This window comes from Salmo salar, chromosome 09, assembly GCF_965601325.2.
Source record: "Salmo salar chromosome 09, fSalSal1, whole genome shotgun sequence".
NCBI lineage: Eukaryota > Metazoa > Chordata > Actinopteri > Salmoniformes > Salmonidae > Salmo > Salmo salar.
Window position 1 is genome coordinate 62,767,792 of NC_138299.1, and position 13,510 is coordinate 62,781,301.

General features: G+C 45.2%; 1 protein-coding gene across 1 annotated transcript; it reads left to right on the top strand.

Moving 5' to 3' along the window:
• Positions 1-5,783: 5,783 nt before the first annotated feature.
• Positions 5,784-7,312, top strand: pttg1 (PTTG1 regulator of sister chromatid separation, securin; the record flags this gene model as incomplete). The annotated part of the gene is given in 6 exon segments (NM_001165263.1): positions 5,784-5,825; positions 6,179-6,266; positions 6,487-6,629; positions 6,746-6,827; positions 6,917-7,078; positions 7,160-7,312. Coding segments are annotated over 5 exon segments (558 nt in total). The 3' UTR covers positions 7,246-7,312.
• Between the last annotated feature and the right edge of the window lie 6,198 nt (positions 7,313-13,510).

Genomic DNA, 13,510 nt, shown 5'->3' on the forward strand with positions numbered 1-13,510 from the left:
CGATGTAAAAGTGGGATTGGGAGTACCTTCTCACCTAAACGCACTTTTATTTTAAATATTGTATTATTTATAACAGCATTTGTTAAGAAAGTTTACATCAATACTGGTATGTTGAACGCAATAGTGTAGGCTATATGTAAAGAAATACACTTTTAATAAACTAGGTCTTTATCAATAAAACATCACAATAAAGTGCAGAGCATTCGATGTGCCTATTGGGGGGCCAGGAAACCAGAGATTCTTAGGTGGCCCATTATATTAGGCTATCGGTATTACTGGGCTATACCAACCAATAAACTAGACATAGTTTGAAGCAGTGGTGTAAAAATACTTTAAAGTACTACTTAAGTAGTGTTTTGGGGGTATCTGTACTTTACTTTACTATTTATATTTTTGACAACGTTTACTTTTAATCCAATACATTCCTAAAGAAAGGGTACTTTTACTCCATACATTTTCCCTGACACTCAAAAGTACTCTTTGCATTTTGAATGCTTAGCAGGACAGGAAAATGGTCAGATTCACGCACTTAAAGTGGTTGGAATACTCTGTTACTGCAGATGCTATTATGGTTTTCTTGGTAGCATATTGGTTTTCATACCTTATTCTATCGCTAGAGGACTCCTGATATTTCAGGAGTGATAAGTAGAATTTTTGTCTTCATCTGTTGTTGCCTAGTACAAGTATTTTTGCTAGCTAGGGCCATCAGAGGCTGTATTGAAGCGGGAGTGGTTTCTCCTCTCCAAGGCAATCAGCATTTAGTACCGGGAGGTGTGCTCTTCACCTTTGCATGGCAATTAAATTAGTATTAGTACCCCCTATTTTCTCAGTGGCAGCTGTGAGCGGCGGTCTTGTCGCAAAACTAAGACCGTCGCTGAAACAAAGAAGTTTCTGAGGGCAGTTGTTCTGCGGAGTTCTTTGACGAAAGGAAGGAGAGGAAGGCTCCACATCACTCTCTCACTTGAGTATTTTAGCTAGTTATTTTCAGATTATCTCATTTTGCTCTTTTTTTTACCCCCTTTTTCTCCCCAATTGGTAGTAGTTACTGTCTTGTCTCATCTCTGCAACTCCCGTACGGCGAAGGTCGAGAGCCATGCGTCCTCCAAAACACAACCCAACCAAGCCAAGCCGCACTGCTTCTTGACACGATGCACATCCAACCCGAAAGCCAGCCGCACCAATGTGTTGGAGGAAACACCGTACACCTAGCAACCTGGTCAGCATGCACTGCGCCCATCCCGCCACAGGAGTCGCTAGTGCGCGATGAGACAAGGATATCCCTGCCGGACAAACCCTCCCTAACCCGGACGACACTGGGCCAATTGTGCGCCGCCCCATGGGCCTCCCGGTCGCAGCCGGCTGCGACAGAGCCTGGACTCAAACCCAGAAACTCTGGTGGCACAGCTACCCGGGAGGCCCTCATTTTGCTCTTTTGTAGCTTTGGCAACTATGTGTGTGTTTTCTATCTCAGTTCACTCCTCTTCCTGTAGGCTTTACAGTTGCTCCCCACCCCTTGGCTGCAACCCTTCTAATTTAGTGTACCCTGCACGCACAACCCATGTGGAATTCCTGGTCTCTGGCAGTGTTCGGAACTACTGATCTGCGGTCAAGAACGGTAAGTTTATCTCAGTCCCTTGACTTTTTGGCACTGACATTTTCTCTCATAGTCCGAAAGCATTTGGTCGTCGCGGTGGTGGCACAGGCGAACTCATTTCTCCTAAGTGGAGATTTTCTCTTTCTCCCTGTCAATCTCCTCATCGGAATTCCATGCTGTCACTGTCACTTGGCCACTCAAGCTTAACATTGTTGTCATGAATCGCCCACCAGGTGTCCTTAAGAGAGTTCCACAATGAGCTTGACCCCTTGATTAGCTAATTTCCTGATGATGGCTCACCGCTCTTCATACTTGCCGACTTCAACCTCCCGACGCCTGCCTTCGATTCCTTTTTTTCCAACTCTATCTTTCCCCTCCTTGCCTCTTTTCACCTCACCCTTTCCCAGTCCCCTCCCACTCACAAGGCAGGCAATATGCTTGACCTCATCTTTACTAGAGGCTGTTTGCCTACTAATCTCACTGCAACCCCCCTTCAGGTCTCTGATCACTACTTTGTTTCCTTTTCTGTGTCGCTTTCCTCCAACCCTAGCCACTCAGCCCCTACCCAGATGGTATCCTATGCACCGTTGCAATCTTTGCTCTTTATCTCCCACTACTCTTTCCTCTTCTATCCTACCCTTCTCTCCCTAAATCCGTTTTCCCTCCTGTCTTCTGATTCTGCCTCTTCGACCCTACTCTCCTCCCTTTACATATCCTATGACTCGCGCTGTCCCCTTTCTTCCCGGCCGGCTCAGCCCTCCCCTCCTGCTCTGTGGCTGAGGGACTCATTGTGAGTTTACAGAACAGGGCATCTGGCAGTTGAGTGAAAATGGAGGGAAACTAAACTTCCGGAGAACCTATCATCCTTTCACTCCTTCCTCTCTACCTTATCTTCCTCTGTATCCACTGCTAAAGCCACTTTCTATCACTCTAACCCTAGGAAACTATTTTCCACCTTCTCCTCCCTCCTTAATCCTTCAACCCCCCCTCCTCCGTTTATGCGGATGACTTTATCTACGACTTTGAAAAGAAGGTTGACAACATCCTCATTCACTCAGCCTATTGAGTCCACTTGTCTCACTCACACGGAACTCCCCGACGCCTTGACTTCTCTCCAGATGAAATCTTACGACTAGTGACATCCGGCCACCCCGCTCGACCCCATTGCCTCCTCCCTTCTCCAGATCATCTCTGGAGACCTTGTCCCATTCCTCACTTCCCTCATTAACTCGTCCTTGACCACTGGCGTCCCCTCTGACTTCAAAATTATCCGATTCACTCCCCTCCTCAAGAAACCAACTCAATTCCTCTGACGTCAAAAACTACAGACCAGTAACCCTTCTTTCTTTTCTTTTCAAAACCCTTGAGCGTGTTGTCTCTGACCAACTCTCTTGCTATCTTTCTCAGAACGATTTTCTTGACCCTAACCAGTCAGGCTTCAAGACGGGTCACTCAACCGAGACTGCTCTTCTCTGTGTCACGGAGGCTATCCGCATGGCCAAAGCTGACTCTCTCTCCTCTGTTCTCATCCTCCTAGATGTATCCGTTGCCTTCAACACTGTGAACCATCAGATCCTCCTCTCCACCCTCTCATGGCTGCACACTTGGATTGCATCCTACCTGGCAGGCCGCTCCTACGAGATGACGTGGAGAGGATCTGTGTCTGCACCACGTACTCTCACTACTGGTGTCCCTGAGGGCTTGGTTCCAAGCCCTCTCCTCTCTAAGCCCTCTCCAAGTCACTCTGCTCCATTATATCCTCACATGATCTCTCCTATCATTGCTATACGGATGACACTCAACAACTTTTCTCCTTCCCCCGTTCTGACACCCAGGTGGCAACACACATCTCTACATGCCTGGCAGATATCTCAGCTTGCGTGTCAGTCCACCACCTCAAACTCAACCTCGACAAGATGGAGCTCCTCTTCCTCCTTGGGAAGGCTTGCCCACTCCAAGACCTCTCCATCACGGGTGACAACTCCATGGCATCCCCCTCCCATCCCCCTCGCAAGTTCATTCTCTTCAACATCCATAGCGTACGAACCTACCATACACAGGAAGCGGCGCAGGTCCTAATCCAGGCACTTGTCATCTCATATCTGGATTACTGCAATTTGCTGTTGGCTGGGCTCCCTGCTGGTGCCATCAAAACCCCGCAATTTATCCAGAACGCCACAGCCTGCCTGGTGTTCAACCTTCCCAAGTTCTCCCATGTCACTCCGCTCCTCCGCACACTCCACTAGCTTCCAGTCAAAGCACGCAAGACCATGGTACTTGCCTAAGGAGCAACAAGAGGAACTGCCTCTCCCTACCTTCAGGCTTTGCTCCAACTCTACACCCGAACCCGAGCACTCCGTTCTGACACCTCTGGTATCTTGGCCCTCCCACCCCTACCCCCCAAAAAATCATAATCCTGAACTAACACTTGCACTTGACTTTCCCCCCCTACTAGCTCTGACCTTACTGATCTCTACTTTATTGAGGAAAAATGTACCCCTATGACTGAGATATGTGGTTGTCCCACTTAGTTATCTTAACTTGAAACAGCGAATTCTGAGTGTGAATAAGGCGACAAAGATGTGCTTTTAATACAATACGTAGGCTAACACATACAAAGCAGAAATATGACTGTTTACAAATAATCTGCGGGACAACAAAAATATTTTCATCCCAAAATTGACTTTCTGACCGCCCGCTCCCAACCCGAGCATGAAATATTCCGAATGCGCTGCAATGATCTCTGTCTGGACCCGCATTCACTCGACTATGAGGCAACTGTTTTAGCGGATCAGTATGTCTGTGCCGCCAATCAGTCATAGCGGTTAAGAAAAAATACGAGTTGACATGACCACCATTGTCATCTATTTCTTGTTACGATTGATGTAGCTATGAATATTAACGATAATCCCCATAGCCTACATGGTTAATTTCTTCGTAAAAGCACATAGATGTGTATGAAACGGCAAGCAAAAACTGGTCAAGTGCCTTATTGCCTTTTGAATGTTGTGTAACATCAGTCAGTAGTCTAGTCAAGGAAGCATCATGCAGATTATATTGGTACACTCCAAAGACCAATACCATTGCCAAATAAATACCTTGAGTTGGTACCACCCAGCACATCTAGAAGGAAGTGTACGTATTTCATACCGAACCCCTCCTTTGAGATGACTCTTATTTTTAGAAAAAATCATCCGGGATCGTGCTGCCAGCATAATATCCCGCTGCCAAGAGAACGGTAATGGAAACTGCATAGTACAACAGACACACGAGAGAATGTTCCTACCTGTCCTCCGATATTTTTTATTTTTTTTACAGAACTGCAAGATAATTAATTTAAATATAAACTTTAAAAAAAGGGTGGGGCATATCAGTATAAACTATGTTAAACTGATCAATTAATGTTTGAATAACTAAAAAATTCCATACATCCTAATAGGATCTCTACCCTATTTTCCTTCATTGGAACCTTCTGGGTAGGCTGGAGCGGCTGGGCCAGTAAAATGCCATAAAATACTTGTCATTTTTCTAAAATTGGTGGCATTTTCATAAAAGCCAGTAGCCATTCCACCGAATGCTAAACTTTATACTAGGAGGATTATGACATATCAAGGGGGAAACAGATGAAAAAATAGTGAAAATATTTTACATCAGTGATAATATCAGGCTGTTTTATATAAGTGAACAAACTGTTATAGGCACACAGAAAAAAAAATTGTAGATTGTTTGTAGTAGAGGTGAATGCAAATCTACTATTGTAGTGCCCATGATCATTGTCATGAAATTGTTATATTACCAGTCTTGTTGAAACGTTTTTGAAAATGTCTGACTTGTAGCCAAACCATTTTGATTGATAGCCATCGCCTGTTGTGATTGAGTTTATAGCGTTATGATCATAGACCTAAACTATAATATAGCGTCTCATCCCAATTGCTGCTACTTCTTCAGATCAAGCATGATATAAATATTGGTCACGCGTATGTATGTTTGTCTGTTTCTGTTTTCATTTGGGAGGTAACTGTTACACAAAAGCCGTATTATTATCTCAAGCAGAGAGAAGAGGCATCGCATTATTCCACTTTTACCGCTCCCCTATGTGACTGGCTCCCCCGTGCTCATGTGAACCAATGGGACGACGAGAGGCGCAGTTTAAAAAGGAAGCCGCGAAGACGTTTCTGCTTATCCAAAACAAAACAAACGGGCAAGCCTAAAGATACCGGACAAGAGAACGGTAAGCCGTACTCCTATGACCACTAGCCAGCAAACGGTGAGTAATTGACACTCATTTTGCACATTATTAGCAATGTAAATATCTTGCTATCGCTTTTGAAGCGGGATACCTGTAACGTTACAGGCCTCCCTGGAGTAAAAAAGCTGCTAACTAGTCATGCCTTCCACCAACCAAACCGATGATGATCTGATCGAACTTTGGACGCTGTCCTCACTAACGTTACTCGGGTTGTCATAAACCTCAAGCGTATTTTGATTCCCTGATAGTTGATAATGACTAGCCTAGGTAGCAAATTGTCTTCTGTCTAATTAGCTAGCTAACACGATTTTACTAATTACCACTTGCCCAAACAGGAAATGGCTTCAATCATCTTCTCTGAGAGAAATGCAACCCTCCATACACCTGCCCTGAAGATGCGCCAGCGGTTGCAATCTGTTCCAGGTACTCTGCCTTACAATTGTCAATTATTTACCTTCGTTTACGTCTGCTTTGATATAACTCTGTATGCTTCATAACCAAGGCTACATTGGTTGTTTTAACCATGAGAACACATGCACTTCTGTTACCATCTGACAGTAAAATATAAACGATTGTCCCTGATTGTTATCAATAGTGTATACTTTGCTCAACCCCTTTACCCCTTTAAAATGTATGCTTACAGAAAACCTCTTGAAGACCCCCGTGACTGGAAAAAAGTTTCATGCTCCTTTACAGTCTGGTCGCAAGGCTTTGGGGGCAGTGAACAAGATCACATCAATGCCAGCTGTAAATGGACAAGAGAAGAACAAACTCCTTGAGGCACAGGTCATAAGTTCACAATTTGACAAATTGTTTTTGCCAGGTGATGTGTGCCTAGATCTGTATAAAATATATGCTCTTGACAACCCCTGTGACTGAAAATCATGATTTTCTCTCTTCAGGACACAAAAGTTAAAACCCTCCCTCAGACCAAAGTAGAAGAATACCCAGATATTGAGAAGTTTATCCCCTATGACCCACTTGGTAAATCAACTCTGGTGTTTTACCCTTTGCTATCCTGCCACCTTTCTGATAACCACCCACTAACTTTTAAAAATTCTTTGTGGTTCTAGAGTTTGAGAACTATATCAACCCAGAGGATGTGGTTTGCCTGAGTCATCTTGTGTTGCCTCGACTGGTAAGTCTCCCAGAAATGCCATGTCTGCCTGAAGAGGACTTTGACGTGCTTGGGACATACACAAGTTTTTCTCCTTTGAAGAACCTACCACGCTCAGGTTCGTTTTAGGATTTGGGGTTCAATTAAACTGTGGAATTGTCAGTTTGTCATTTCAGTGGCTTTCCTTTATTTTCCTCAGACAATTGTGCTATGGAATTGGATGCATTCCTTCAAACTATCAACAAGCTGACCATTGACCTGCCCCCAGAGATGGATGAATGCTGAGTCTATAGCTTTGTGGTTTCTTACCTACTGTTCTGTTTTATCAATAAAGCTTATTTTTGAAATCCTGAATAGTGTTACTGATTTTAATTTCATAAGTGTTGCATTGGCTGCTGCAAATCTGACACTTGCAAGATCATGCAGAAGTCTGACAATTATTTTGGTAATATTGCGTACCTATTCAAGGCATATCATTATGGCTGTGTGAGCAGCACTGTCAGGAATTCTTTACCTGGTCCAAGACTTGTCTGTGCTGTTGGTAACTATGGTCATTGTGACGCCCCAATGACCATGAGTTGGCAAGACTGCGGGAACAACTGGGGCCAGGCTAAGGGATTTCATGTAGACTACGCTATTAACAGGAGTTAACTATACCAAGTACATGATCTAGCATAAATCTATGTAAAGCTTGGACAAGATCTTCAGTTTCTTGACAATTGTCACATAGAATAGCCTTAATTTCTCAGAACAAGAATAGACTGACGTGTTTCAAAGGTCTTTGTTTCTGGCCATATTGAGCCTAATCAAACCCACAAATGCTGACGCTACAGACACTCTAAAGGCCAGTTTAATTGCTTTAATCAGTACAAGGTTTCAGCTGCGCCAACATAATTGCAGAAGGGTTTTCTAATGATCAATTAGCCTTTTAAAATGAAGCTTAGCTTACACAACCTGCCATTGGAACACAGGAGTGATGGTTGATAATAGGCCTCTGTACCGTCTAGATATTCCGTTCAAAATCAGCTGTTTCCAGCTACAATAGTAATTTCCTACACTGTCTTTCTGATCAATTAGGTATTTAAAAAAACATGCTTTTTCAAAAACAAGAATTTAAATGACCCCAAACTTTTGAATGGTAGTGTATATTGTGCCTATACATGGTACTTTCATATAAAGCAGTCAACAATACATTACCAAACACAAGCTATTTAATCCTAACCCTCGGCCCATCCCACCTATCACCATAGACCATCTTTTGGTTTCCATGTGCCATGTATTTTTCAATTGTGCTGTGATTTACAATTTTTGAACCTTTTCATATAGTATCCCCAGATTGTGAGCTAAAGATAAACCTTTCCTACGAGTATATTTATTGACCGACTATGGCTTTCCAAATCGCCCAACACTGCTATTTGTAACGTTCATTTCAAGTTGTGATTTTTTAAAATCATTCCTGAACCTGTGACCAAAAACAAGCTACATAGGGGCAATACCAGAATAAATGATCTATTGATTCTGTCTCTTCGCAGCAAAATCTACAGAGATTGTTGTATGCCCCATATATACAGTTGAAGTCGGAAGTTTACATACACCTTAGCCAAATACATTTAAACAAAGTTTTTCACAATTCCTGACACTTAATCCTAGTAAAAATTCCCTGTCTTAGGTCAGTTAGGATCACTTTATTTTAAGAATGAAATGTCAGAATAATAGAGAGAATTATTTATTTAAGCTTTTATTTCTTTCATCACATTCCCAGTGGGTCAGAAGTTTACATACACATATTTGGTAGCATTGCCTTTAAATTGTTTAACTTGGGTCAAACATTTTGGGTCGCTTTCCACAAGCTTCCCACAATAAGTTGGGTGAATTTTGGCCCATTCCTCCTTGACAGAGCTGATGTAACTGAGTCAGGTTTGTAGGCCTCCTTGCTCGCACACGCTTTTTCAGTTCTGCCCACAAATTTTATATGGGATTGAGGTCAGGGCTTTGTGATGGCCACTCCAATACCTGGACTTTGTCCTTAAGCCACTTTGCCACAATTTTGTAAGTATGCTTGGGGTCATTGTCCATTTGGAAGACCCATTTGCAACCAAGCTTTAACTTCCTGACTGATGTCTTGAGATGTTGCTTAAATATATATACATAATTTTCCATCCTCATGATGCCATCTATTTTGTGAAGTGCACCAGTCCCTCCTGCAGCAAAGTACCCCCACAACATGATGCTGCCACCCCTGTGCTTCATGGTTGGGATGGTGTTCTTTGGCTTGCAAGGCTCCCCCTTTTTCCTCCAAACATAACGATGGTCATTATGGCTGAACAGTTCTAATTTTGTTTCGTCAGACCAGAGGACATTTCTCCAAAAAGTACGATCTTTGTCCCCATGTACAGTTGCAAACTGTAGTCTGGCTTTTTTATGGCCATTTTGAAGCAGTGGCTTCTTCCTTGCTGAGCGGCCTTTCAGGTTATGTCGATATAGGAAACGTTTTACTGTGGATATAGATACTTTTGTACCGGTTTCCTCCAGCATCTTCACATGGTCCTTTGCTGTTGTTCTGGAATTAATTTGCACTTTTCGCACCAAAGTACGTTCATCTCTAGGAGACAGAACGCGTCTCCTTCCTGAGCGGTATGACGGCTGCGTGGTCCCATGGTGTTTATACTTGCGTACTATTGTTTGTACAGATGACACACAGTGGTGTGGGGGCTGTGCTTTGGCAAAGTGGGTGGGGTTATATCCTACCTGTTTGGCCCTGTCCGGGGGTTTCATCGGATGGGGGCCACAGTTTCTCCTGACCCCTCCTGTCTCAGCCTCCAGTATTTATGCTGCAGTAGTTTATGTGTCGGGGGGCTAGTGTCAGTCTGTCACATCTGGAGTATTTCTCTTGTCTTTTCCGGTGTCCTGTGTGAATTTAAATATGCTCTCTCTAATTCTTTCTTTCTCTCTCTCGGAGGACCTGAGCCCTAGGACCATGCCTCAGGACTACCTGGCTTGATGACTCCTTGCTGTCCCCAGTCCACCTGGCCATGCTGCTGCTCCAGTTCCAACTGTTCTGCCTGCGGCTATGGAACCCTGACCTGTTCACCGGACGTGCTACCTGTCCCAGACCTGCTGGAACCCTGACCTGTTCACTGGACGTGCTACCTGTCCCAGACCTGCTGGAACCCTGACCTGTTCACCGGACGTGCTACCTGTCCCAGACCTGCTGTTTTCAACTCTCTAGAGACAGCAGGAGCGGTAGAGATACTCTCAAAGATCGGCTATGAAAAAGCCAACTGACACTTACTCTTGTGTTACTGACTTGTTGCACCCTCGACAACTACTATGATTATTATTATTATTTGACCATGCTGGTCATTTATGAACATTTGAACATCTTGGCCATGTGCTGTTATAATCTCCACCCGGCACAGCCAGAAGAGGACTGGCCACCCCTCATAGCCTGGTTCCTCTCTAGGTTTCTTCCTAGGTTTTGTCCTTTTTCCTAGCCACCGTGGTTCTACACCTGCATTGCTTGCTGTTTGGGGTTTTAGGCTGGGTTTCTGTACAGCACTTTGAGATATCAGCTGATGTAAGAAGGGCTATATAAATAAATTTGATTTGATGAACGTGGTACCTTCAGGCATTTGGAAATTGCTCCCAAGGATGGACCAGACTTGTGGAGGTCTACAATAATTTTTCTGAGGTCTTGGCTGATTTCTTTTGATTTTCCCATGATGTCAAGCAAAGAGGCACTGCGTTTGAAGGTAGGCCTTGAAATACATCCACAGGTACACCTCCAATTGACTCAAATTATGTAAATTAGCCTATCAGAAACTTCTAAAGCCATGACATCATTTTCAGGAATTTTCTAAGCTGTTTAAAGGCACAGTCAATTTAGTGTATGTACACTTCTGACCCACTGGAATTGTGATACAGTGAATTATAAGTGAAATAATCTGTCTGTAAACAATTGTTGGAAAAATGACTTGTGTCATGCACAAAGTAGATGTCCTAACCGACTTGCCAAAACTATAGTTTGTTAACAAGAAATTTGTGGAGTGGTTTAAAAACGAGTTATGACTCCAACCTAAATGTATGTGAACTTCCGACTTCAACTGTAAGTCAAGCAACGTGTATAACAGTACCATCAGTAAGACGACAGCATACAACTCTGCGACACATTTCCAACCCTTACAAGGCGGATGCGCATTGGAGTTTGGATCTGAATCAACTAATAATGATAATGAACAAGAGAGTCCATTATCAAAAGTTAAAGGTCAGATGGCCACACAAAGGTATTTTTTTTAACGCAAAAGCAAGTGTCTTTAGTCACATTGATCATAGCTTGTAAAGACTTTCACGCATTTGCGCTTTTACGCACAGTATGCTAAGCCACTTAAGCAATAAGGCCCGAGGGGTGTGGTTTATGGCAAATATACATTACATTTACATTTAAGTCATTTAGCAGACGCTCTTATCCAGAGCGACTTACAAAATGGTGCATTCACCTTATGATATCCAGTGGAACAACCACTTTACAATAGTGCATCTAAATCTTTTAAAGGGGGGGGGGGGGGGGTTAGAAGGATTACTTTATCCTATCCTAGGTATTCCTTAAAGAGGTGGGGTTTCAGGTGTCTCCGGAAGGTGGTGATTGACTCCGCTGTCCTGGCGTCATGAGGGAGCTTGTTCCACCATTGGGGTGCCAGAGCAGCGAACAGTTTTGACAGGGCTGAGCGGGAACTGTGCTTCCTCAGAGGTAGGGGGGCCAGCAGGCCAGTGGTGGATGAACGCAGTGCCCTTGTTTGGGTGTAGGGCCTGATCAGAGCCTGAAGGTATGGAGGTGCCGTTCCCTTCACAGCTCCGTAGGCAATCACCATGGTCTTGTAGCGGATGCGAGCTTCAACTGGAAGCCAGTGGAGAGAGCGGAGGAGCGGGGTGACGTGAGAGAACTTGGGAAGGTTGAACACCAGACGGGCTGCGGCGTTCTGGATGAGTTGTAGGGGTTTAATGGCACAGGCAGGGAGCCCAGCCAACAGCGAGTTGCAGTAATCCAGACGGGAGATGACAAGTGCCTGGATTAGGACCTGCGCCGCTTCCTGTGTGAGGCAGGGTCGTACTCTGCGAATGTTGTAGAGCATGAACCTACAGGATCGGGTCACCGCCTTGATGTTAGTGGAGAACGACAGGGTGTTGTCCAGGATCACGCCAAGGTTCTTAGCACTCTGGGAGGAGGACACAAGGGAGTTGTCAACCGTGATGGCGAGATCATGGAACGGGCAGTCCTTCCCCGGGAGGAAGAGCAGCTCCGTCTTGCCGAGGTTCAGCTTGAGCTGGTGATCCGTCATCCACACTGATATGTCTGACAGACATGCAGAGATGCGATTCGCCGCCTGGTTATCAGAAGGGGGAAAGGAGAAGATTAATTGTGTGTCGTCTGCATAGCAATGATAGGAGAGACCATGTGAGGATATGACAGAGCCAAGTGACTTGGTGTATAGCGAGAATAGGAGAGGGCCTAGAACAGAGCCCTGGGGGACACCAGTGGTGAGAGCGCATGGTGCGGAGACAGATTCTCGCCACGCCACCTGGTAGGAGCGACCTGTCAGGTAGGACGCAATCCAAGCGTGGGCCGCGCCGGAGATGCCCAACTCGGAGAGGGTGGAGAGGAGGATCTGATGGTTCACAGTATCAAAGGCAGCAGATAGGTCTAGAAGGATGAGAGCAGAGGAGAGTTAGCTTTAGCAGTGCGGAGAGCCTCCGTGACACAGAGAAGAGCAGTCTCAGTTGAATGACCAGTCTTGAAACCTGATTGATTAGGATCAAGAAGGTCATTCTGAGAGAGATAGCAGGAGAGCTGGCCAAGGACGGCACGTTCAAGAGTTTTGGAGAGAAAAGAAAGAAGGGATACTGGTCTGTAGTTGTTGACATCGGAGGGATCGAGTGTAGGTTTTTTCAGAAGGGGTGCAACTCTCGCTCTCTTGAAGACGGAAGGGACGTAGCCAGCGGTCAAGGATGAGTTGATGAGCGAGGTGAGGAAGGGGAGAAGGTCTCCGGAAATGGTCTGGAGAAGAGAGGAGGGGATAGGGTCAAGTGGGCAGGTTGTTGGGCGGCCGGCCGTCACAAGACGCGAGATTTCATCTGGAGAGAGAGGGGAGAAAGAGGTCAAAGCACAGGGTTGGGCAGTGTGAGCAGGACCAGCGGTGTCGTTTGACTTAGCAAACGAGGATCGGATATCGTCAACCTTCTTTTCAAAATGGTTGACGAAGTCATCCGCAGAGAGGGAGGAGGGGGGGGGAGGGGGAGGAGGATTCAGGAGGGAGGAGAAGGTAGCAAAGAGCTTCCTAGGGTTAGAGGCAGATGCTTGGAATTTAGAGTGGTAGAAAGTGGCTTTAGCAGCAGAGACAGAAGAGGAGAATGTAGAGAGGAGTGAGTGAAAGGATGCCAGGTCCGCAGGGAGGCGAGTTTTCCTCCATTTCCGCTCGGCTGCCCGGAGCCTTGTTCTGTGAGCTCGTAGTGAGTCGTCGAGCCACGGAGCAGGAGGGGAGGACCGAGCCGGCCT